The following is a 27,331-nucleotide window of genomic DNA, read 5'->3' on the forward strand; positions in this document are numbered from 1 at the left end:
AAGGAACTTTGCAGTAGGGCTCGATGAAGAAGGCTCTAGCAAGATTTCTCTCGCGGCTGAATGCGGTTCTGCGGGTTTGGTGCCTATTCAAGGAGCACAGAAGAAGACAGAAAATCGCAGTTGAATTCTCGTCATTTAAAAAGGTCCAGCACTCTTGTGAGGGGACTTTCTGGACTCGATTCGTGTCTCTGGAGATACACCAGGATGCCCACGAAGTTTCAGCGAGATTCGGAATTCGGAAGACCGTGCACCGCACAGTGGCTGGAGGTCCCAGGGTATTGAGGTATTGCAAGAACGCAAGGTCGCAGCAACCCGTGGGATGGCTCAAAATGCAGGTCTTCTTGAGTCTAGTGGGTCTCGCCAGGCTCTGGGTTCGGGTCTTTGTTTTCAGAGAACCCAGGTCGATTGGAAGGAAGGGTTTGCAGCAGGCTCCGGTTACACAGCAGGCTCTCTGGTCGCTGGAAATCATTCCCACCGCTTTTCCTTTTTTCATTCTCTTCGGTTTTCTGTTCCAGTGGTTGACATGACTTCAGCTTTCAGGTTTCCAGTATTTATCAGGAACTGCAACACAACCTCTGCATTCTCTCCCCACATTTTACAAGAAAGGGGCGTCTGGCTGTCCAATCAGGACAGCCAACCCACCACTGGGATTTGGCACAGTTGAAGGAAGGCCTAAGACAAAGGAGGGGCAAGTTTTGGACTCCTCCCCCACTTCCTGTGCTTACAGACTGACTGGAGCCTGGGTGGGGTGTCCAGGGGACTCCCGCAAAACTCAAAGGAATTTCCCGCCCTGGATGTCAGGGGAAGGAACAAGAAACTACAAGAAACACTAAAATGGCAGAAAAAGAAGACGGGGGCCATTTTGGTAAAATGAGCACCCTTAGGTGCCTTTACTGCAGCTGTGAACACAGTCCGCGGTAAAGGTGCACCAAATTAGTAAAGGGTATCACTGCCACCAGCCATTAAAGGTAAGCTTGTCACTTTAACAGAATTGTTAGTTTTAATGTGAAAGGGGATACATTGCATCTCCCCAGCACTCCACATAAGGTGGGGGTGCTGGTTTCATAGAATCAAATGTAAAAGGGATTCAAAGATCCTTTCTACCCTTGGGAACTGTAGTTCACTCAAGGTTAGCACAAGAAAGTTAAATGGTGAGCCTCTAGGGCAACCCAGCAACAACAGGCACTTATTGCCAATAGGTTGTTAGACATGATAACTTTAAAAAGGCACTATGGCAAGTCTTAAAAATGACACCCATAAAAAGAGTTAAAGATTAGGTGAGTGTGGAAAAAGGTTCCCACTCACTGAGGTATTAATGAAAAATATCCCACTAGAAAAGCAAAAAAGTTCTGGAGTTGAACCAGGAAAGGAAGATTTGCCAGCTCTGTGGAAATCTTACCTAACATTGTGTTATACCGAACTCATTTATTTGACTCGGGCCTGGTCTTCAACTCCATAAAGGTGCACCTAGCTGCACTTTCGGCCTACACTACATCACAACAGAAAGTGTCATGGTGGAAGATACCAGTTATTAAAGCTTTCATGGAGGGAGTGAAAAGAATTCACCCTCCCATTTCTAACCCGGCTCCCGGATGGGACCTAAACGTGGTGTTGACTAGACTTATGGGGCCTCCCTTCGAGCCCATGCACAGAGTGAGTCTTAAAGACCTCACCCTTAAGACTGCTTTTTTGATAGCTATCACCTCCATTAGGAGAGTAAGTGAACTACAAGTGCTCTGTCCTAGATCCCTTTGAACAGTTCACAAAGAAGAGGTGGTTCTGCGCACTCACCCTAGATTTGCGCCTAAATTCATTTGAAAGTTCCATGTGAACCAGTCAATAGAACTACCAACGTTTTTTCAAAATCCTTCAAGCCTGGGAGAAAGAACACTACACACCCTGGACGTACGCAGAGCTGTCATGTTCTACATGGAAAGAACTCGGCCACTTAGAAAGACTCATCAGTTTTTCGTTTCGGTGGCAGCAGGAAGAGGAGATGCAGTCTCCAAATCCACTATCTCTAGGTGGATTATTAAATGCATCACACTGTGTTATACTCTTGCTAAGGGAGAGCAGCTCTTCAAACCTAGAGCACACTCCCCTCGAGGCACTGGGGCGTCCGTAGCATTCATTGCAAATGTTCCCATTGAATCTATTTGCAAAGCGGCAACCTGGAGTTCCATACACACCTTTACAAATCACTATTGCCTAGACACTCGTTCTAGGTCTGATTCTCAGGTGGGGCAAGCAGTATTAAGACGACATTTCACTACTGTTCTTTCTCATAACCCACCTCCAACTCCGGGTACTGCTCGCTAGTCTATGCACAGCATGTGATTCTAAGCAGATTAACAAACCTCAGAAGACATGCATTACTCACCATAAATGCATTTCTGATGGTTGTATCTGCTTAGATTCACATGCGCCCACCCTTCCTTCCTACCCGCTCGGATGGAAGGAACATAGACGTCTTACTACTTTCTCTCTTCTCTGTACTCACTCACGATAGTCATAAGGCTCCCTCACGGCAGAAAAAATACAAGCGGAGGGACCTCGGCGTGTGAGGGTTCTTGCATACACTTCACGTCACGTAGGGATGGTGTTACAGGCATGCCCATGTCGACGTCCCCTTTCGATTCTCGAAAGACGAGATGCAATACTCTGCGGTTACCACTTGATGTCGGACCATATGCACAGCATGTGAATCTAAGCAGATACAACCATCAGAAATGCTTTTACGGTAAGTAATGCATGTCTTACTGGTACTCGCCTTTCCCCAACCTGTGAAATGTCCTGAAGAGATCGGCATCAGTGGTTCTTGGATTTTTTTTATTGATGCAGGTTGCACCTTGCAGCTGCACCCGATCATTGAACCTGCAACCCCTGGGCCACTCTCACCAGAACCAATGGCGGAAGATCGAGCGCCCAGAAAATCAGGGAAATCCGAGTCAGGGGGAGAGGGGCCAGTACATGCAGTGCATCCCTCCAGCCCCCCCTCCCTCCGGCCCTCCTGCGGTCCTCTATAGGATAACCTTGGGAACCAGTCCCTTTGTCTCCTTCTTCTAGTCCACTCACCTTAAGGTCGTCTAACTTGGGTCGAGTATCCTGCCCCTGGGTTAGCCTTGGGTCTAGAAGAGAGGAAAACTCATACTTAAGGTCTGATAGCACAGTGAGTAGAGCGCTTGCTTTGACATCTGTGCAGAGCCTGCTGTCGCAGGTTCGAATCCGGCAAGGCCAAACTCAGCCTTTCATCCTTCCGAGGTCGATAAATGAGCACCACACACCATGGGTAATAATGAGCAGCGCGCACATGCCTGAGGGTTCGTAGGGCTATATAAATGCTAAATTATTATTATTATTATTATACTTGCCTCTGGTCAAATTGTTGTAGAACTTGTAAACGATCATCAACACAAGCTTATTACAACTTGCCTACAGAGACTTCCTTTTGGTGAGAAACATTGTGGCTTCTGAGATTTTTGGACACAAAGAACAAAAGGTTGGACTTCTTAAGATAGGTTATTGCCTGGAGATCTGGTTCCATCATGGACTGCATCTAAAATACCTGCTTTAAGTTATTTGATGTATATTTTAACCTATGGTGACTGTACATACTTGTGTCATAGAGTGTTGTATGATAATACTACCTGTTAGCTTAATTTTCTAGTCTTTTCAGAAGGCCTTTAAGTGTAATTTTATGCATGAATTACTGTGTAGACTCATTGAGGGCCCCTGAACCCACTCACGTTCACGTGAGCTGTGAAATATTGAGACTTGTATTCCAGTCCTGATCTCTTGTTTGCCCTCTTCTCAGGTGCTGATCAATAATGCATTATCCAGTTTAATCGGCAGCAAGGAAAACTTTGTGTTTTGCGATTACCTGAACATCAGTGTGTGTCCTCTGACCGAAAACTTTAAGACGGTAATGGCACCTATAACATTCACTGGCTCCATCCCGCCTCATTCACTAGTGCTTCCATGTTAGTCTCTCCACCAAGCCTCGTGGCACCCACTCTGACGTTCAGCCTACCACTATTTTATCAATCACTGGCCTTGAACCCACTGTCCGTGCTTCCCACTCTACCCTGCGCCCTCCCCATTTCACCTCACCCCCCTGTACCTACTCGTATTTTGCCATCATGCAATTTCTGTCCAGTTGTAGCTCTTTTTACAACATTTTGTCACTTCCTCCCTGCACCCACTGGTGACCCTGGATCACTTTGTGCAAAGTGACACATCAACGGTCATAATGATGCTGTTGGTTTAGAGACTCCAAGATGCCATGAACCCTTTAACAGCCCCCACCCCAACACTCCTCGCTTGCCTGAGATCTTTGCTTTCATGTGATCATTTTTCTCCATATGCAATTTCCGTATGTGGTGAATGTCAAGTGCACACAAGACCAGTCCTTTTGTTTTGATTTTCAAATGTTTTATTGCAATAAACCCAACTTATTGGGTGTAGTAAGTGCTGGTAGGTATCTATAGTCATGGTAGTTGGGGGGGGGGGGGGGGGGGGGGGGGGGGGGGGGTGTGTTTGCTTTTTCCTACCTGGGACTGTCTCCAGGAAGTGAGTGCAAGTGCCAAACTCGCGCAAAAGAAAAGTCCTTTTACACATCTAGAGGCCAAGCTCTAACACAGTCTACTCCTGTAGGAACCAGTCTTTGAATTTGGGTTGTAGGTTTTCATAATTCCTAAACCCAGTTCAGGAGAGGTTTTTTTTCCATGGACTCTCCAGGCTGTGGCATTGGCTTGGCTCTCCTTCTGATCCTCTTGAATGGTGATACTAAATGCTCCTCTGGGCCAGGGCTTCCTTCATGCATTGGACTGGCCCAAGGGCGATGTCCAATGATTCCAATTGCCTGCCCCTAGTCAGTGGTTCTCCCCAGAAGGGACCCTGGTCTCCTTGGCAACCTCCAACAGGGTGGATAGATTCACCTCTCCCCAGCGTACTTCCAGGCTCTCCAGAAAGGGTTGGGACTAATGCCAATCAATGGCCCGCATCCCTGCTGTATGGTCTTAGACCCTGGGATAGCTAGCCATTTGTATTGCACTGACTCATTGCTCCTTGTAGGTGTGTCTCTGTCGGTTAACAACCTTTCTACTTGCAAGGGCTATGGAGGTGTCCTGATCTTCCCCTCCTATGGTTTAAGGGGCCTATCTGACCCCTATAGACAGTTGGTCTCTCTGTCTTCCCATGGCAGCTGACTTCCTCTGTCCATCTTCTGCGCAGCAACTACCTTTTCAGATTGCAAACTTCTTTCAACCAAATAATCTCCTTTTAATAAACTCCAACTATATAGTAAACCTCCTCAAACTACCTCCTTTCCATATAGCTTCTTGCTCGACCGTCTCCTCCAAACAACTTCCAACTTTTGCTTGGACACCCCACATCTCAAGACTGAGCCTACTTTTATAGTCTGGTTCCTCCTCCTTTCACGTGGGCAATATGGGAGTGTGTTGCGCCAGTGATTTGTGACTGGGCAATGTACCTCGTGTCATGGCCAGGTGCTGACCTGACGTTATCTAGAGGCCTGCCGCCACGTTGGATTTCAAAATCCCACTGGCCATGTGTGCGCTACCATCCTTTCCCCTTTGTAGCTGTGCTGGCACGGCCTGCCTTTCCAATCTCTAAAAAAAAGTTTGAAAAACCATTATTGACCCATGAAAGACTTTCTGACAGTAAAAATCTTAACACCCGTACCACTAGCTAGAGTAGGGCAATAACAGGAGTGTCTAGTCCGGAAACCGTATAATTCCACTGGTGACAGCGCTGATAACATTTTTTGTGTTTGGACTGTTTGAGCGCTGGTCCCGCGGACCATGCTGTTCTGTTTCATGCGTCTTGTGTGATTTCTCTGGCAGCATTCCCAAAGAGATGAATGTATCAAAATCACCGTCTGAATCCTACCTTGGATTTGCTCTGCCGAAGGAAAAATTGAGTGACTAGAGCCTCTGCTGGCTTTAAGCTCTATAGCTTGGATCCCTTAAAGGGGCTGGCACCCATTCCAATACTAGCCAATAGGATCTGGATAGCATGGTGGGACAGCAGGTCCGGGTATGTTTTCTGGGGATGATCCCCCTCTGCCCCCACCCAGCCAATTTCTGGAGTCATTGAGGGAGGTTTGGGCATTCCCTGTTCATCTCTTTCTTGCCCTGTATTCTCTAGCTTGGGTTGGCCCCCGGGCGCCATGATGACGAACTGTCTGCATACAGAATCGGGCAGGGGAAATCGTCACATGAGCTATTCCCAGGTGGCAAAGGGCCCGTCTTGAAAATGGGGGAATGCTGCACATGGTTGTATGGGAGATGGCAATGCTGGAGAACCAGTTTGTGTTAGTAACTCTTTCTCTGCTTTTCAGTTTATTGTGTACCTGTACAACCCCCTGGGACGGACAGTGACGTGGAATGTGCGCTTGCCTGTCAGTGGAGCTGCATACCAGGTCACAGACCCCGCTGGCCACTCCGTAACAAATCAGGTATGTGGGCGACGAGGGTAATCCTATGTAGTATTGGGAGGGTTTCTTCAGCCCCATGTTCAGGGTGTGAGACCTACCCACAACTAGGCAAACGAGTTTCCCTCACGGCCGCCTGGCTTGTTGGTTTAAGTGGTGTACCATTCAAGGCCAATTTGAAAGGAGGGGAGTGTTAAGATTGAGTTCTAAAATCATCCCTTGTGGGAAGATTTTAGGACACCACAGTAGTTATGGTGAACAGGGGAGACTCTGAGTTTTGCCAAATCCCAATCAAGGTAGTGTGGAGAGCAGTCCAGGTTTGGCCTCAGTGAGTCCACACACACGAATTCAGCTTAGACAGTCCATGTATCAAAATGCAACCATTTATTAGGCCTTTTAAGAACACACTAAGAAATTAAATTGGCACATAGCATTATCACTCCATATCATATTTTTTAAATTATAACAGCTGAAAGGCTTTTTTATACAATATACATTGCCATTTTATGGTACATTTCATATGTCAATTAATACAATTTGGTGGTCTAAATATCACATAATACATGACCCAAGTTAACAGATTCATTAGGGAATCAACACCTATATTGGGGGGTCATTCCAAGATTGGAGGTAGCCATGGTGCTATTAGCACCATGGCTGCCTCCAACACCGGGTCCGGTCTGGCTGAATGGGGATTTATCGGGTCATTCCGACCCCAGAGGACCCGGTAACTCCCCATTCAGTAAACCATTCCCCATTCCCATTTGAGCCTCCATTGGGCTCAAATGGGAATGGGGAAGGCGCTAATAACGGTACCGCAAATAGCGGTACTGTTATTAGCTCCAAGGTCCCTTAACGGGGCCCGCTAAGGACATGTGGTCTGACCACACATCCTTTGCGGTTCCGGCTAAGGGACCTCGGAATTGGGCGGTAAAGGTTTACCGGCATCCTTAACGGTGCCCGTTAACCCTTACCGCCCAACTCAGAATGACCCCCATAGTCTCTATGAACAATATAAGAATATTCATGTGAACAACCGAATGTCATTTGTAATCCTGTGGATCTGCTTGGAATCGCATACTTTGCGTAGGCTGACATTTAGTGGTAGGTGCAGAGTATTGCATGACTTCTTTTTCAAGTACAAAAGGACGTCGACTGGGCGTGTTTGTAATACTATCCCTAGTGTGATGTGTACTGTACCCATGGTCCAAGTTCATGTCCATCAGATTGTTTTATTTCTGCCATTGTGGTCGGTCGCTCTATGAAAAGAATCCTGGAAAATACTTATGTTTAAGTTCTGTCCATCCTGCAATAGAAGTATCCGTGGAAAGACACACCGCGTGTGCAATGACTGCCTTCCGCGAGATCACACCGAAAAGCGCTGTCTGCCCTGTAAATTGTTTCGAACCAAAACTTTAAAAAACAGACGTATTAAAGGTTGGGTGGCCTAGGCCATGCGGGTCAAGGCAGATAACCCAACGGGCACAGAACAGTCTGATGAAGCAGAAGAGTCTGATTAATAGCAAGGTAGCTATGGCGCACAAAGTGACGCCGTAGACATTGAGTTCTGCCGAATCCCATTTGCCAGTCCATGCCTCCGAGAAGCAGGCTAGTGGTCCTGTGATGGAACCACACTCAGCGACAAAGGCACACAAACAAACACTAACCCAACCCTTAGCCGTTAATCGGCTAAAAAGTCGAAGCATGGGCACGTGGTTTCAGAAAAAAGCATCAACACTGATTCTAGCTCTAAGCGTCTTTTGTCCGCTGGGCCCTCGTCTTCACGTTTGCCACAAGACAAAGACCCTAAACCATGGGTGCACAACATATGGCCCGCGGGCCAGTTGCTGCCTGCCATGCTCTTTTGTCCGGCCCGTGAGGCACAAAGACTTTCCTAATGGAGGGCGGCCCGCAAGCAGCATCGGCCGCCCTCCATTAGGAAAGTCTTTGTTGTCTTCCTGGCCGGACAAAACACTGGCCGTCATTGGCTCAGCACACACGCACCACGTCACTCCTACGAGCCACGTAGTGCGTGTGTGCTGCACCAATGGAGTGCCAGCACTACGGCTGGCGTGGCTAGTAAGGCTTGATGCCGGAAGGCATTTCAGCCTTGCTTGCCACGCCAGCCGTAGTACGATTCCACTTACCTCGCCAGCGTTCCAGCTTACCTGCCTTCCAGCACGTCTCCGGTAAGTGGTCTGTGTGTTTGTGTTTGTGTGTCGGGTCTGTTCTGCTGTATGTTTGTGTTGTGTATGTTGAGATGGGGTGGTGGGGCGTGTCGGATGTGTATGAATGTTTGTTTTTGAGCGGTTGTGTTGTGTATGTGGGGGTGGAGGGTGTGTCGGATGTGTATGAATGTTTTTGAGTGTTTGTGTTGTGTATGTTGAGATGCGGGGGTGGGGGGGTGTGTCGGATGTGTATGAATGTTTGTTTTTGAGCGGTTGTGTTGTGTATGTGCGGGTGGAGGGTGTGTCGGATGTGTATGAATGTTTGTTTTTGAATGTTCGTGTTGTGTATGTTGAGATGCATGTATGGGTGCATGCTTCAGAGTGTATGTGCTGAGTTGGGGGGTTTGGGTCTGTATGGGTGCATGCTTGAGTGTGTTTGGGGCATAGTGTTTGGTTGGGGGTGAGGGGGCCATGGGGCATAGTGTTTGTTTGGGGGTGGGAGCCATGGGGCATAGTGTTTGTTTGGGGGTGGGAGCCATGGGGCATAGTGGTTGGTTGGGGGTGGGAGCATTGGGGAATAGTGTTTGGTTGGGGGTTAGGGGGCCACGGGGCATAGTATTTGTTTGGGGGTGGGAGCCATGGGGCATAATGTTTGGTTGGGGGTGAGGGGGCCATGGGGCATAGTGTTTGGTTGGGGGTGGGAGCCATGGGGCATAGTGTTTGCTTGGGGGGTGAGGGACAGGGGGCATAGTGTTTGGTTGGAGGTGGGAGCCATGGGGCATAGTGTTTGGTTGGGGGTGAGGGGGCCATGGGCATAGTGTTTGGTTGGGGATGAGGGGGCCATGGGCATAGTATTTGGTTGGGGGGTGAGGGACAAGGGGCATAGTGTTTGCGTGGGGTGTGGGGGCCATGGGGCATAGTGTTTGGTTGGGGGTGAGGGTGCCATGGGGCATAGTGTTTGGTTGGCGATGGGAGCCATGGGGCATAGTGTTGCACTCCAAGAGTGAACTCAATAATAAAACTAAAACAGGCATAGTTAGGAGATGTACATCATTTGCTTTTTTGAGGAAAACCTGACTCAACAAAGGCCATACCCCTCTTGGGTAACCCAAACAGCAAACTATAGCAGTCCAAAATAACGGAATGTCCAATCAAGGGTCAATAAAATATATATAATTTAATTAAACAGACGATATACAATAACTAAATCGAAATAAATGATAACAATGGAAAATGTGTAGTACAAAATGTAAGTTTGAAATGCAATAAAAATCGTTACCCCTCAAAAACATATTCTTTTTCCATGTGTTTAATACAAATTGGGGGTTGAAAAAGCCTCCCGACATGTCCCGCCTACCGCCCCGCCCACTTCTACTTTTCGGCCCACTATAGCCCTCATGTAAGGTACTTTCGGCCCTCTGTCAAAATCAATTGTGCACCCCTGCCCTAAACAGACCTCTATCGACTACTGTGTATGGATATACAGGTTAAATGCGTACTGAACGACAAGCGGCGAAACATAAATCATTAACGCACTCTGACGGTACATCGAAAGACACACCACAAAAAAGTTTCTAAACAAGTTTTCACGTCTTTAGAAGGTACGTTGAAACACACACATCTAAATTTGCTTTGTCTCCTATATCGGAGGCTTTACATTCACATCACATTTTTCAAGCTGAAGATGATTCCATAGCTTTCAATTTCCAAAATGCCCCAGTACAGGGTATTGGACTAAAGAAAGGTTTGAGAGGACTATGGATAACATGTCATGTTTTGTAAACTTTCTGGAAAGGACCAGTTATAAAAGAACAATTATAATAAAACTAAAATATTTGATGTAGCAGAGAGAACCTGCTAAATCCCCAAAGGTTGCAATCTCCTGTCCAACCCACAACAGTCATTTCAATACCTGATGATGAATAAGATCAACACCAAGGTGTAGGTGATGACGTTTACCCTGATAATGATCAGGGTCAATTTGATGATCCATATACCCAGGATCATCATGATGATCCTGACATTTGTGTGATTTACTATTAACTACAGTGGTGTGCTTTTACTCCGGGCTGCGTTTGCAGCTGCAGTAAAACACCCAAGGGTGCCATTTTTGTCAAAATGGCTTTTTTTTTTTTTTTACATTTCTTTGTGGAAAGGTCCTTCTTGAGATTTACTCTGTGCGCCAAACCAGGTTTGGTCCCTTTGTTCATTTTGCCTTTGGCGGAATTCACGAGTGAAGGGTGTCTGGCGGGGACAGGAAGCGAGGGAGGTAGCTGAAACTCCCTGTGCTTAGTCTCCTAAGAGACAGAAATGCACTCTTAGGTGATTGGCCGCCTGGCTGTCCAGCAAGGACAGCCTCCCTGCTGGGTGACTGACAGCGAGGCTGGAATGAATGGGAGAAACCTGCATAAAAGGTGGGTTTTTTTGGCTTGGAAGGCGCAGTCGACCACTGGACGAAGGAATCCGAAGAAGAAATTGAAGAAGACGCCTGCTGCAACTCCTGGACTGTTGGTTTGCCCGGTGAAGCTCTGCTGAAACTCCAAATTCGTTTCGACTAGTGAAGCCCTGTAAGAACGACTTCTCCCCTTGAGTTGGTGGGACGAATCCTCTGGACTCCCAGGCAGCAGGACTGACCGAGCCTGAGCGCTGGACCCCAGATGCAAGGAAAGCCCATCTTAACAGCCTGCGGTGTTGCTATTTGCTTAGACGCAAGGAGCTGAAACCGCGAAGAGCCACTGAATAGAAGTTGGTCCTTTTCTGTCATCGACCTTCCCGATGCAGTGCAGGAGTCCCCCAGACGTCCTCCCTCTTGTCCCCACAACTGAGGCCCAGGAACACTGGATCTGCAGAGCTGCACAGGAACCGAAGCAAGCTGGAACCATTTCCTCTAACCAAAGGTACTGTACAGTCTAAGAGAACTTACCTCTTGTCGTGTAAACTCACTTGTTCTCTGCTGAGACCTGTGTTGGTTGCTCTGTAGAGTTGTTAACATCTTCTTTACTTCACAAGCCTAAACGACTAAGTGGCCATGCTGATTTCTTCTTTTCTACAAAGACTTCTAAAACATTGTGCAAGACTTTAACCTACCTCTGAGAAGTGCTTCAACTCACCCAGACCTTTGCCCAGTTGACTTTGGCCTAGCCTGGCTCCCTGAATGACTATTCTTCCATCTGACATTGTGTTTGGCCTTCCTTCCAGGAAGGGGTTAACTAACTTTGCATTGGGGGGGTTTCAAAAGTACTTACCTGCTTTCACAATATTTGTGAGATCTCTTGTTTTATCCTAATAACCTTTTTCTTGGACAAACTCTTTAGTCTGATTCTAAATGCAAACAGTGGTATATTAATGTCCAGTGTCCTAGTTACTAAAGTCACCTGAGGGTGTAGGAAGTGTCTGTGTGCCATCCCCAAAGGGTACTAACTGATTTAGAAATATTAAGAGTGTGTATTTTGGAGTGTATTTGTGTTATTATATTGCCCCTTCTGAAGAATGCTTATTCAAACGGACTGTTAAATTAATAATTGTTTAATCAAGAAACCTTTTGTGTAAGAGTTTATTTGAATACTTGTCACTGTGAATCTCTGTGTAACTCCCCTACAGCTCACATTGACCCCTCTTGAGATAATACTGGCTGCTCAATCACGCTACCAACCTGTGTAGTTCAGACTTATACCAAAGGTTGGGGTTCCATTTGCCAGGCGGTCACGGTTGTTGTAGTGCACCCAAAGGGTACTGCATACAATCTTGCCTAACAACGCCTCTTCCCCACAAAGCGTGTCGGTACCGAAGGGCATAGCGGAAGTGCTGTGCATGGCGATTCATGACAGCATGCCCCCTCACAAGACCGTCAAAGTCTGGTTTGAAAGGCTTCAACCGATAGAACCTACGGACGAGATGTAGGTGCATGTTGTTGGAGAGAATTATCATAAATGTGCCTATTCCTTTCACCTTAGAGACCCCCAGCAACCTTGCTGGATTTTGAGGACTTGATTTTTTTACCTGGAGAGAGTCTGAGCCTTTTTGCCCACTCTCTCGTGTAATTTGAATGTGTTTTACTCTTGTCTTCTTTGATTATGCTCTATAGGCATCTTTTCATTTGTCACACAGCACCCTCAGTGCAGTGATGCATGGAAGCCTTTTTAGGCTGTCCCAAGGTTTAAATACCCTCTCTGGGATAAACTACTATTTCCCAGAGAAAGTAAAGTGAAATTGACTTTACTAGTCTTTCCAAAATCTTAGACCCAGCACACCCTATCTTGCAATAGAGTGCTGGAGGGGTTACTTAGTATCCCCTATGTCTAGAAACTCATGTAGCAGTCAAATGCTAGCCTTTCCTCTCGAAATGGCTGGTGGCAGTGGTTTTCCAACAAACTATCATGATTTTTCCCGACCCCCGAACATCGATAGCGTTAAATCGCGGGAGCCATGTTTTTCAAGATGGCGTCGGAGCCCCCTTTGTTTTAACAGGGCCTGGTCTTCTTTTTTCGCCATTTCTTTTTGGAAAGGTCTTTCTACAGCTTCTCTGCACACCGAACCAGGTTTGGTCCCTTTCTTCCTACGGCTTGGGCGGGCTTCAGGACTGAAAACCACCTCTGGTGCCTGAGTGTCTGGTGTGGGCAGGAAGTGAGGAAGGTAACTCCCTGTGCTTAGTTTCCTAGGAGACCCAAATGCACTCTGGTGTGATTGGCTGGCTGACTGTCCGGCAAGGACAGCCACCCTGCTGGGTGAGTGGCAGCTAGGCTGGAATTAAAGAGGAAACTGGATAAAAGGCGAGTCTCTTGGCTTGGAAGGCAGAGTCGACCACTGGAACGAAAGAACCGAGGACGGCTGCAACTCAAAACCGTTGGTTTGTCCGGTGAAGCCCTGCTGCAGGTCCGAATCGCCAAGTTCATCTCGACAGAGAAGACCTTCAAGGTCGACTTCTCCCTTGACTTGTAATGAAATTTCATGTTGTTATTCTCTGTTCTGTTGTGTGGTTATGATATTCTTGTAATTATTATGTAAGATGATTTTATATTTTCTAAACTGACTGTATTGTATTGTTTTGTTGTAAAATTTGAAAGGTTGATTTTATCACCCCCAAAAAAAAACAAAGCAAAACTTCTCCCTTTTGAGTTGGTGGGACCAATCAACTCCAACCTTAAGCCACCTGGATACCATTCTCGGAGCTGGTTGTATTTTCCTCAGAGTGCTCTGCAGGAAAACCGAATAACCAGGGAGAGGGACACCAGTTTGTGTGCTTGACTACAGCTACCGGAATTGAAGATTTGCCATTTGACAACTTTTTGACCAGTCCCAGTGCAGTAGTCCCCCGACGTCCTCGCTCTTGTCCCCACGACTGAGGCTCGAACAGCGAGATTTGCAGGAACTGCCAGGAACAGACGTCTTCAGCTGAATCTTTTTGTTCATTGTAAGGTACTGTGAAAACCCGACCGAGAGAATTTACCCCTCACTGCGAAAGTGCTTGAAACTCTGGCAACTTGCAGGCCTAGTCAGCTTGTGACCCAACATATGAACCTTTCTTTTATGAACTACTTCTGAGAACTTTGGCAAAGACTTTTTCGTTTAACTACCAGAACTGCTCTATCCTATGCAAAACTTTAGCTCATTGACTTTGGCCTAACCTATTGCATTGAATTGACTTCTCTGGTGAACTCAAACTATTTGCGCTGTCTAAGAATAACTGTAAGCTTCTTTTTATTAACCTATGGCATTTTGCTCCTCCTTCAAAGTAGTCTAAATGCCTCAGAAACTGATATATGAAGCACTGAAGTATATTTTTGTGTGATATACATTGCCTCCTTCTAGTGAATGTTTTATAACTGACTGTGAAATAAATTAATGTTTTACTAAGAAACCTTGAGTGTAACAGTCTATTTGAATACTTGTGATAGTAGACCTCTGTGTAACATCATTACAGCTCACATTCCCCTCTTGAGATAAGCCTGGCTGCTCAGCAACGCTACCAAAACTGTGTAGTACAGACTTAAACCAAAGGTTGGTTTTGCTTACACCTGTAGTCCTAGTTGTGTGTAGTGGACCCAAAGGGTACTACATATAAACTTTGCCTAACACATGTACATGGCAGGCTTACTCCCAAGTCCTATCACAGGCGTTGTAATCCTTCCAGTGAACGAGATACTGTGGAACGCCTCAGCGGAAGTGAGAATAACAGATGTAATCCACCTCATACTCTTCTTCACCTTCACCATTAACAGGAGGGGGTCGAGCTGGGACTGAATGATCAGCAGGTCTGCCCTGATATGGGCGAAGAAAAAAAGTATGGAATACTGGGTGGATTATTTTCCCTGCTGGTGGCAGTTCAGAACATAAGCTGCAGGATGAACACAGCAAAGTGCTTTGGTACAAAATACCTAGGAGCCAGTTTGGAAGGAACCACATGTGTGGGTAAGGTTGTAGATACCAGCTAAAGCAGATCACCTATATTATACAAAAGGGCATTCTATGTCCGTCAGCAATCTTCATCGATTCTCTGGTTTGGGTGAGTTGTTGTTTCACATTATGACGAGTAGATTGTAGTTCTGAAATCCATTGGTCTACTCGGGGCACTTGACGCTTGAATCGGGGTATCTGGTAAGTATTGCAGGTATTGTCCGTATACCAAGGAAAACAGAGTATTCTTTATTGCAGTGTCATAGGCCTTATTATAGGTGTATTCAGCCAAGGGTAGCAACACCGCCCAGTTATCAGCTGAAGATGCAAAGCACCACAGATATTGGTCAAAAACCTGATTAGTTCGCTCAGTCTGTCCATTGAACTAAGGATAGTATCCTGAAGATATATCACGTTTTATCTTTAGCGCCTTGCATGTATGAGTCAAAAATTTGGAAATATATTGAGGACCTCTATCCGATAGCAAGCTGTGCAAATGAAAGGCATCATGAAGAAACACCTTTGCCGTTTCCAGGTCAATCGGTAACTTAGGCAGAGCTGAAAAGTGTGACATCTTAGAAAAACTGTCAACTCTTACCATGATTGTGGTTAGTACGTGTTAGGGAGAATTCTCAGAAATGTGCTACTTTCTCTCTACCTTAAAGACGCTCAGCACTTTTGGTGGACTCTAGGACTTTTTAATTTCTTACACGGAGAGAGTGAGACCTTGTTCCCACTCTCTCGTATTTTAATGTGATTTTTGACTGCGATATGTTATTTTGACTTTGGAGTCTGACAAACTCCATAGGCATCATCTTTACATTGTGGCACACATCACCGTCAGTGCAGTGACACAGCGAAGTCTTCCAGATTTCCCAAAGGTTTAAATACCTTCTCTTGGTAAAACTACTGTTTCCAAGAGCAGTAAAGTGAAATTGACTTTACTTCCATTATGTAACTTTCTAGACCCAGCACACTATCTTACCATGGGGTGCTGGAGGGGTTACGAAGTATCCCCTTTGTCTAGTTTCTCATGCAACAATTTTGTTACCTTTTCTAAAATTAATGGCTGGTGGCAGTGGTTTACTTTTTACTACCATTGTGTTTTTTTTTTTTTTTAACCGCAGGCTGCGTTAGCAGCTGCAGTAAGGCACCCTTGGGTTCCCATTTTGTCAAAATGGCCCAGTCTTCTTTTTCACTATTTCTTGTTGGTAAGGTCCTTCTTGAGATTTACTCTGCACGCCAAAGCAGGTTTGGTCCCTTTTGTACGTTTTTGTCTTTGGCGGTATTCACAAGTGAAGCCTGCCTCTGGCTCCAGTATGTCTGGCAGGGGCAGGAAGTGAGGGAGGTTCCCGAAACTGTGTGCTTAATCCCCTTGGTTACAGGAATGCACCCAAAGGTGATTGGCCGGCTGGCTGTCCTGCCAGGACAGCCACCCTGCTGTGTAATTGACAGCTAGGCTTGAATGAATGGGAGAAACCTGCATAAAAGGCAAGGCTTTTTGGCTTGGAAGGCAGAGTCGACCACTGGATGAAGGAATCCGAAGGAGAACTTGGAAGAGACGCCTGCTGCAACTCCTGGACCCTTGGTATGCCTAGTGAAGCCGTGCTGCTGTCCTGAAGCTCAGAATTCTTTTCGACTAGAGCAGCCCTGCAATGATGACTTCTCCCATTGAATTGGTGGGACCAATCAACTCCAAAGTGAACTCGTCTGGACATCCTCTCAAAGCTGGCAGTACTACTGCTGCTGCTGGAACCCAAGTGCCAGGGAGAGGAACACCAAATGGAGTGCATCACTTTTAAGTCTGCCCGAGCTTCTGGAAAATCCTCCGGACTCCCAGGAAGCAGGACTGACAAAGCCTGAGCCACCTCAACAGAGCGCTGGACCCCAGATGCGAGTAAAGTCCAGAGTGGTATCTGAGAGACTGCGGTGGTGCTATTTGCTGAGACGCAAGGAGCTGAAACTGCAAAGGGCCGCTGAATTGAAGTTTCTCCTTTTCTGCTGCTGACCATCCCATTGCAGTGCAGGAGTCCCCAGACGTCCGCCCTCTTGTCCCTACGACTGAGGCCCGGGAACAAAAGGATCTGCAGAGCTGCACAGGAACAGAAGCCAGTAGGAACCATTTCTTCTAACCAAAGGTACTGTAAAGTTTGAGAGGACCTATCGTTGTTGTTGTAGCCTTACTTGATCACAATAGAGACTTGTCTGGGTTGCTTCTACTTTTTCTACAAAGACCTCTAAAACATTGTGCAAGACTTTTACTTAACTACAAGAAGTGCTTCAGCTCACCTAGACTTTTGCTCCATTGACATTGGCTGGCCTGGCTCCCTGAATAACTCTTTTCCTCTGGCATTGTGCTTTACCTTTCCTTCCAGGAAGGGGTTAACTTACTTTACATTGGGGGTTCAAAAGTACTTGCCTGCTTCAGAATAATTGTATGATCGGTTGTTTTATTCTGTATCCCTTTTCTTTGACATTCCTCTCAGTATTGCTCTAAATTCACCAGTGATCGATTAATGTCCACAGTGTCCTAACTGTTTGTCACCTGAGGGTGTAGGAATTGTCTGTGTGCCATCCCCAATGGGTATTTGCTGATTTAGAGAAACTAAGAGTGCGTATTTGGGAGTGTATTGTGTGTTACGGATATATTCTCTCTTCTATAGAAGGCTTATTCAAACTGACTGTTAAGTACATTAATAATTGTTTAATCAAGAAACCTTGAGTGCAAGCGTTTATTTTGATACTTGTCACTGCAAATCTGTGTAACCACCCCACTGCTCACATTGACCCCTCTTGAGATAAGCCTGGCTGCTCAGCCACGCTACCAACCTCTACAGACTTATACCAAAGGTTGGGTTCCTATTGTCAGGAGGGCAAGGTTGTTGTAGTGCACCCAAAGGGTACTGCACCAAATCTTGCCTAACAGTCCGTTAGAGGGAGGCAACTATAAAATCTGTTGAAATAGCATCCCAAGGTCTCTTAGGTACTGGAAGAGGCATCAAGGGACACACCGGTCTCTGAGGAACATATTTTTTCTGAGCACATGTCGCATATGAACGTATGTGGTTGTCTCTGTCCTTTCACCATGATGGCCACCAGAAGTATCAGGAAGCTGCCGTTCTGGTACAGATTATTCCCCTATGCCCTGACATAGGATGGTCATGAAACATGATCAGATTCTGAAGATGTGGCGACGGTACTTATAACTTCTTATCTTTAAATAGATAACCTCGATGTGAATATAGTCCCGTAACAGGAGTGGAACCTTGCACAAGGGGTTTGATCTCTGATGGGAGTTGCTCAAAAGAGGAATGTGCTTTTTGTGGAGACTATCTGTTTCCGGGACAAAGCGTCTGCCACAGCGTTGGTACTGCCTGGAATATAGGCAAAGAAGTGGGGACATCTTGATTGCCTGCTGTTTCGACATTCCAAGTTCTGTAGGGCTTGTAGGTTACGATGATCCGTTCGGCACTCCACCTGATATCTAGCCCCCATCAAAAGATGTCTGCACTCTAAGCATGCTTGTTTCAAGGCTAAAAGTTATTTTTCCAGAACTGAATAGTTACTTTCACTTGCTGTGAGGGGACGAGAGAAGTGACTGATTGATTGGGTGTTCTACGTTGTCTGGCTGAATCTGAAGCTTAACCGCCCCAATGAAGCATCGGCTTCTACTATGAATGGTTCTGCCGTGTTTGGCTGACACAGTATGGGAGCCTGTGTAAAGGCCTCCTTAAGGCCTTGGAAAGCCGTTCTTGTTTATCTGTCCAAAGAAAGGTAATGCCCTTATTTAGTAGTTCTGTGAATGGTTGAAAAACTATCGATGATCTTCCTGTAAAAGTTAGTCAAACCAAGGGATTGTTGTATCAGTCTTATAATTGTGGGTGCCTTCCAATTTAGGACTGCCTTGACTTTTCTAGGATCCGTAGCTATTCCTGCGTCGGATAGAATAAAAGGTAAGAGACTGAGGAGTGGAAGATGCACTTTTCTAACTTGGCTTTCAGTTTATGAATCCGTAGTCTATGCAGGACTTCACAAACATGTTCGTGATGAAGATATGGGTCAGTAGAAAACACAAGTATATCATCTAGATGTACTATATCAGTGGTGTACAATAAGTTGCTAAAGATCCTACTGCTGGAGCATTTGCTGAACCTAACGGCATCACTCGGTATTCGTATAATCCGATTGGTGTTCTAAAGGCCGTTTTCTGCTCATCTCTGGATTTGATCCTGATGAGACGGTAGGCCCCCACCGAAGATCGAGTTTGGTAAAGATCTTTACTTCTCTAACCGCCTCCAGAATGTCCTTGATTAAAGGTAGGCAGTATGTATCTTTCTTGAAGATTTGATTAAAACCCCCGGAAATCCAAACATGGTTTCAACTCAAATGTGCCACTCTCAGTGACAAAAAGCAATGAGGCGACTCCAGGTGCTTTAGAATGTGTAATCAAGCCATTTCTGAGGTTCTTTTCTGTTTCAGACAAACATCCTACCAAACGGAATTGTCGTGTTAGGCAGCAATTCAGTGGAACAGTCTTCGTTCCTGCGAGGGGTTAGGTGAGCATCCCCTTCCTCGACAAAGACTGAAGAATATTCCTGGTACTCAGACTCGTCCATGCTAGAATCTGCTGAGTTGTAGAACCAGTTCAGAACGCACTCCTCTGATGCTAAAGATACTGTACTGGCCCTCCAAATGATGTAAGGGTTATGTCTTTTTAGCCATGGCATACCCAGTTTAATAGGGAAATGGACTGTCTGTTAGATCGAAGGATAGCTTCTCGTGATGGCTCCCAGTACAAAACGGTATGTCTTTGGTATGATACAGAACTGGGCCTGAACTCTAGGAACTCAGTCCACACTAATGTAACAGAATGCCCTTTTTCGATGATTGTTGATGTTCCTTGGCCCAAGAGAAATCCATAAAAATGCTGGCTACGCCACAATCTAATAAGGCCGGAAGTACAAATTCCTTGTTCTCCTAGTTCAGAATTTGGACTTTGAGAGCTATGAGGGTGTTATCATTGGAAGGGATCTCGATCTTCGACATCATGAAGGGAATTTCAGACACTGCCCGCCCCATATTCCCAACTAGGGAAGGCAGCTGGCGTTTCCTGAACGCCTGACTGGAGCGACAGGACAGTCTTTCACCAGATGACACTTATTCCCACAATGCATACACAAACCCTGACTCCTTCGTTATCTTTGCGCATCTGACAAAGGGCCACTTGTTCCAATCTGCATTGGTTCTGCCTCCGTTGTAGACTGCATTGAAGGAGATACGGGAAGGTTTTCAACACATGGTCGGGGAGTCTTGCGCTTCTTTCGTTCTGTTTTATGCTCCTGTAAACGATAGTCCAACTGTAGTGTACCTAGGTCACTAATTCTGCGAAACTTCTGGGTCGAGGGACACGGGCCGTTCTTCTTTAAGTTCCTCATGCAGACCTCTGCAGAAAAGCGGGACAGGTGTCTCTTCGGCCCAACCGGTTTCGTCAGCCAATTGTTTAAACCGGCTTACATAGGCCATCACGTCCAAAGAGCCCTGTACGAAGTCGAGCACATTTTCCTGGGCAGTGTATGCTGTCTCAGGTCTTTCAAACATTTCCTTAATCAATGCCAGGAAAGTATCGAAAGTGTCCAAAGCAGGATTTCTAGAGGTAACCAGAGGAGTCACCCAAGCCAGTGCACTCCCCTCCATATTGGTGACCACATAACCTACTCTGGGGCGGTCAGACCAAGTGCTGCGGGCTTAACGTAAACTGAATGAAACAGTGATCCAGAAATGTTCTTAGTTTCTGATGCTTGTGAATCTGCTTAAAATCACATGCTGTGCATATAGTCCGACATCTAGTGGTAATCGCAGAGTATTGCATCTTGTTTTCCGAGGATCGAAAAGGGGCGTCGACATGGGCGTGCCTGTAAAACTATCCCTGAAGTGAAGTGTATTGTACCCAAAATCCCTCACTCGTTGAGGTCCCTTAGATTGTTTGTATTTTTCAGGCCAGCTAGCTGGTCGCCTTATGCAGAGCTTGTAAAATTGCTAATTAATATAATTGTCCACGACCTCTGGTCACTTTATATATTCATCCCCCTCATCGACGGCTACTTAACCACTGCGGAAGACCACTCCAGACTTCTACGGCTGGTGCTCCGGTCGACGCTGTTGACCACGTGGCCTTGGCCCTACGGCCAGGCCTACACAATACTGATAGTTGGGTCTGGGGCTCTGTTTCTTTTCAAGAATGTATTTCCTTCTCCCCTCTTTTCCCTTCTGGTTTTGCTGTCGCTATAAACCTGAGCTATGGACAGGACACCTTTTTTACATGTTGCCCTTCTTGTAAAGGCAAGTATCCCTGCAAGGACACGCGCTGGAGGTGCAATAAGTGTCTACCTTGATCACCACGAGGGGTCCTGTTGGTTTTGCCAGCTTTTACGTCCCAAGACGATAAAAGAACTGCGAGGTAAACGGTGGGCGGCATACGCCATGATGCAGGCCCAGGGTAGCTCCCCTGTCGCCGCAGGCGCAGAGAGTGACGAGGAATTGAGTGACAGCTGTGGCTCCGACACGGATGCCATCGACCTATCTTTGGAGAGCGGTCGCACTGCGAGTCGTCTGTCACAACCTCGGCAGCAGGCCACCGGTTCTGCTATGGGGATGGACACCTCGACAACAGGGATGCACACACTACACGCAAAGGAAAGCACACGACCCCCCTGAACTACCTCAACAGACCCGTCAGGGCGGTCAAAGATGCCAACAGGTACGCCGATATCTTTGGCGGAACCCGCCGATCCACAAGTTCGGCAGCCCTCCCCGTAACCGTCTAGGCGGCATGCGTCCGGGCACTCCAGAGACGAGTGCATCAGCACCAAAATTCATAAGAGCGTTGAGATGCCTCTTAAGAGTGCGCTGATGCATAAACCTCCGGCAACGTCAAAAACCAAGGCAAAGCCGCTTGGGCAGTCGAAATCCCTCCCAGATACACCGACCATCCGCAAGAGTCTCACAAACATAGTTTCCGCGGCAAATGGCCTAACGACAGGTTGAGGCACATGTCCACATGTCGCGAATGGCAGGAAGAGTATTCTGAAGGTTACCAACCCCTGGCTAAGACTCTTTCAGATAAATCTCGATGGCCAGATCCCCTCCCCCCTCCAAACCCCTCTGGTTCATCTTTATGGACCAGAGACAGGTTTGAGGGGTACATGAATAAAGTATCAAAATTTGTGGACTTTTCAGAAAAGTTGTTCATGCCTAAAAGGCCTAGTGAGGAAGACCTATACCCTACTGTCTTCATTTCAAAGGACCTACTGCCCTCTTCATGAGGAGGTGTTTGATCTTATGGAACCAGAGAAGTTTTCTCAGGACCCTTATGTACAGGAAGATGATCCTTTTGAGGACCTTATTGATCAGGCCCCTGATTGGGGGGATGAGCAGCCAGTGGATAATGCACCCAGGGCTGTTGCCCACTACCCCGGATCCATATGCAAGCTGCATAGATCCGCCCTCTTCTCCCCCTATAAGACAGACATCCCCCATAGATGACCAGATGGAATTCAATGCTATACTGAAGAAAGCAACGGAACATTCTCAGATTGCCACCGTGTTACGGAGAATTCTCATAAATGTGCCAATTCCCTTCACTTTAGAGACCCCCAGCAACTTTGCTGGATTTTGAGGACTTGATTTTTTTTTACCTGGAAAGAGTGAGCCTGTTTTCCCACCCTTTCATGTATTTTGAGGTGTGTTTTACACTTGTTCTTTGATTATGGAGTTTTAGATAACTCCATAGGCTGTGTGTGTGTGTGTGTGTGTGTGTACACGTGTGTGTGTGTGTGTGTGTACACGTGTGTGTGTGTGTGTGTGTACGTGTGTACGTTTACTAGTCTTTCCAAATTCCTAGATCCAGCACACACTATCTTACAATGGAGTGCTGGAGGGGATACCTAGTATCCCCTGTGTCCAAATACTTGTGTAGAAGTCGCATGCTACCCTTTCCTACTGAAAAGGCTGGTGGCAGTGGTTTTACAACGAACTACCATGATTTTCCTCGACTGCGAACACCAATAGCTAGAAATCACAGGAGCCATGTTTTTCATGATGGCGCCTTGAGCCCCTTTGTTTAAACAGGTCCTGGTCTTGTTTTTTTACCGTTTCTTTTTGGAAAGGTCCTTCTAGAGTTTTGTCACTGCGTGCCAAACCAGGTTTGGTCCCTTTGTTCGTATGCCTTTGGCGAGCTTCAGAACTGAAGACCGCCCTTGGCATCTGAGTCTGGTGTGGGCAGGAAGTGAGGGAGGTGCCCGAAACTCCCTGTGCTTATTCTCCTAGGAGACCCAAATGCACTCTGTGATAATTGGCTGGCTCACTGTCCGGCAAGGACAGCAACCCTGCTGAGTGAGTGGCAGCTAGACTGGAATTAATGGGACAGAACTGAATAAAAGGCGAGTCTCTTGGCTTGGAAGGCAGAGTCGACCACTGGACGAAGGAACTGAAGAAGAGCTTGAAGAGGACGGCTGCTGCAACTCTTGGACGCTTGGTTTGCCCGGTGAAGCACTGCTGCATGTCCAAATCGCCAAGTTCACCTCGGCAGAGAAGCCCCTTCAAGGACGACTTCTCCCTTTTGAGTTGATGGGACCAATCAACTTGACACTAAGCCACCTGGATACCTATCTCAGAGCTAGTTGCATTTTCCTCAGAGTGCTGCAGGAAACCGTATAACCAGGGAGAGGGACACCAGCTTGTGTGCGTTACTTACAGCCACTGGAATTGAAGTTTTGTCAGTTGCAAGCTTTCGACCAGTCCCAGTGCAGGAGTCCCCAGACGTCCTCCCTCTTGTCCCCACGACTGAGGCACAGGAACAGCGAGATCTGCAGGAACTGCCAGGAACAGAAGTCATCAGCTGCATCTTTTTCTTCATTTGAAAGGTACTGTGAAACAAGACTGAGAGTACTTACCTCTTGCAGTGAAAGTGCTTGTCACTTTTGCAACTCTCAGGCCTAATCAGCTTCTGACCCAACATATGATTGTTCTTTTTACAAACTACTTCTGAGAACTTGTGCAGTGACTTTACCGTTTACTTACCAGAACCGTTTTATCCTATCCAAGACTTTAGCCCATGACTTTGGCCTAACCCATTGAATTGAGTTGACTCTTCTGATGAACTCAAAGTATTTGCAATGTTTAAGAATAATTGTAACCTTTCATGTTCTAATAATCTTTGCCTTTTACTCTTCTTGAAAAGTATTCTGAAATAGTATTGAATTGTGTTATATAATTGCCTCCTTATGAATGTTTTATAACTGACAGATACATTAATAAGTATTTATCAAAGAAACCTTGAGCGTAAGAGTTTATTTGAACAATTGTGATTGTAGACCTCTGTGTAACATCATTACTTCTCCCATTCCCCTCTTGAGATACTCTTGGCTGCTCAGCTCTGCTACCAAAACTGTGTAGTTCAGACTTATACCAAAGTTTGGTTTGCTCACACCTGTAGTCATAGTTGTGTGTAGTGGTCCCAGAGTGTACTGCATACAGGCTCTGCCTAACGGGCACACACTCTCCGGGGGTTATCCAAACTATCCCAGAACATATGGAAGTCGGCTCTCAAATACAAGAATGTTCCTCCTGTCTCAACATGTTCCAGGGGAACTTGATCTTCTGGCTGACGTACTCCGCAGAGACTTCCCGCTACCCAGAGTACGAATGGCGACTACACAAAAACATTGTCTACAATGTTTTCGCAGAATGGGGCTTCCCAGAGATCGACTTGTTCGCAACTCTGGAGAACTCACAATGCCCAGATTACAGGGTCAGGGTACACTCAGAACCGCTCCAAGGGGAACGGTGTCTGGATAATATGGTCAGGGAAATGTGTTTATGCACCCCCGCCCCCAACTCCCCTACTCAGCATGATAGTGCACAAGATGCACCAGGAACCAGTCACAATGATCTTGGTGGCCCCAATGTGGGCCCGCCAACCCTGGTTCCCACATCTGATGGAGATGTTAATCTCTCCTCCGATAAAACTACCTTGCCCATACAACATGCTATCGCAGGACAAGGGGGAAACACTCCATCCATGCCCGCAAACTCTCAATTTAGCTGCCTGGTTCCTGAAGTCCTAAAGTTCGGGCACCTCCAACTTCCTCAGAGATGCATGGACATACTTAAAGAAGCAAGAAAGCCTAACACCAGACATTGCTGCTCCAATAAATGGAAACGCTTTGTCATCTGGTGTTATTCCAAGAGCATCAATCCTATAGATTGCTCACCAACACATATTGTATTATACCTGACTCATCCACTGGACTCGGGTCTGGTTTTTAATTCCATGAAGGTCCACTTAGCCGCACTTTCAGCGTATACCACCACCCAGCAAAAGGTGTCATGGTGGAAGATCCCAGTAATCAAGGCTTTCATGGAAGGGGTTAAAAGACTTCATCCCCTATTTCAAACCCGGCTCCCGCATGGGACCTAAATGTGGTATTAGCCAGACTAATGGGATCTCCCTTTGAACCGATGCATAAGGCTAGCTTTAAAGCACTCACTTACAAGAGCGCCTTCCTGGTGGCCGTCACTTCAATAAGAGTTAGTGAACTACAGGCCCTTTCAGTTCAAGACCCATTTGTCACTATTCACAAGACAAGGTGGTTCTGCGCACTCGCCAATGGTTTGCGCCCAAATTCATTTCGAAGTTCCGTGTGAACCAATCAATAGAACTATCCACATTCTTCCAGAACCCCACTAATGTGGCAGAAAGAAGCCTACACACACTGGATGTGCGCAGGGCAGTCCTATATTATCTGAAAAAAGCAAGACCACTAAGGAAAACTACCAGTTTTTCGTCTCCGTGGCAGCTGGTAGAGAAAGGGACCCTGTCTCTAAATCAGCCATCTGTAAGTGGATTCTCAGTTGCATCACATTCTGTTAAACTCTCGCCAATAGAGATCTGCTCTTCAAGCCGAGAGCACACTCTACTCGGGGCACTGGGACTTCCATAGCATTAATTGCAAATGTCCCTCTCGTCCATTTGCAAAGCGGCAACTTGGAGTTCTGTACACACTTTTACAAAACACTACTGCCTGGATACTCACTCTTAGTCTGATTCTCAGGTGGGACAAGCAGTACTAAGACATCTCCTCACTACTGTTCCTTCTCACAACCTACCTCCAACTCCGGGTACTGCTCGCTATGCACAGCATGTGATTCTAAGCAGATTCACAAGCATCAGAAGACATGCATTACTTACCGTAATAGCAGTTCTGATGATTGTATCTGCTTAGATTCACATGCGCATCCCCTTGCTCCCCGCCCGGATGGAACATGGACATTTTACTACTACTACTACTACTCTCTCTGTAATCACTCACGATAGTCATAAGGCTCCATCTCAGCAGAAAAAATACAATCGTAGGCACCTCGACTCGTGAGGGATTTTGGGTACACTACACTACACGTCACGTTAGGGATAGTGTTACAGGCCCACCCATATCGATGTCCCCTTTCGATCCTCGAAAGACAAGATGCAATACTCAGCGATTATCACTACATGTCGGACTATATGCACAGCATGTGAATCTGAGCAGATACAATCATCAGAAATGCTATTACAGTAAGTAATGCATGTCTTACGTGGGGAGCCATCGTACTTCATGGCACCAGAGTCAGTGGCACGCACATCTAACAGTACGCCATTCTTTTTTAACCAAGGCTTGTCGGAGTGTTTGCTTCTCAAGACAAAGAACCTGGGCTTCTGCAGTGAGACTCTGCTCTTCCTGTTTTTGCGCCATATCTTCCTAAGGTAGTAGGCGCTGCAAGCTGTCCGGTTCACGTGGAGGTTGTCTGTCTCCTTACCTCTTGCTTCCGGTCCCCTTTCTTGTCAGAAAGACAGTGGCTTTTCTGGTTGAAGAGGTAGTCTATCTAAAATCAGAGGGGGGGAAACACCCCTCCGATATTGTATGTATGAGTTCTCTTCTGTCCGAGGAATCGTGTGTTTGGGTCTAATGTAGCAGTGGTGTTCGTTGAGGCAGCTGCAGAGCATGGCAGCACCCACAGTCAGGATATTACACAGAGAAAGAGGAAAGCACCAAGTGGAGAACAGGTACGGATCCAGAAGACCCGTAGACAAGGAGAGCAGGAAGAGCACTAGGAAGGCACAGCGAATCGTTAGGATCCAGGAGGAAGAGATGAGCGAGAGGCAAGCAGGAAACTCAAGACAAGGGCTGAGAAATGAAGCAAGATGGAAGGTTCAAGAACAGTGCTGGTGCAACTTAGAGGAGTTGCGACGCAAGGGCTCTGGGTCCTGTAATGAATATGC

General features: G+C 46.6%; 1 protein-coding gene across 1 annotated transcript in view; it reads left to right on the top strand.

The window, feature by feature from the left end:
• Window positions 1–27,331, top strand: part of LOC138447859 (lysosomal alpha-mannosidase-like) — a 564,797-nt gene that overhangs the window by 166,477 nt on the left and 370,989 nt on the right. The window contains exons 12-13 of the mRNA XM_069604298.1: window positions 3,815–3,922; window positions 6,362–6,478. Of these exons, the coding sequence (XP_069460399.1) occupies window positions 3,815–3,922; window positions 6,362–6,478 (225 nt within the window). The remainder of the gene's footprint in view (window positions 1–3,814; window positions 3,923–6,361; window positions 6,479–27,331) is intronic.

This window comes from Ambystoma mexicanum, chromosome 3q (genome assembly GCF_040938575.1).
Source record: "Ambystoma mexicanum isolate Mex_15411 chromosome 3q, UKY_AmexF1_1, whole genome shotgun sequence".
NCBI lineage: Eukaryota > Metazoa > Chordata > Amphibia > Caudata > Ambystomatidae > Ambystoma > Ambystoma mexicanum.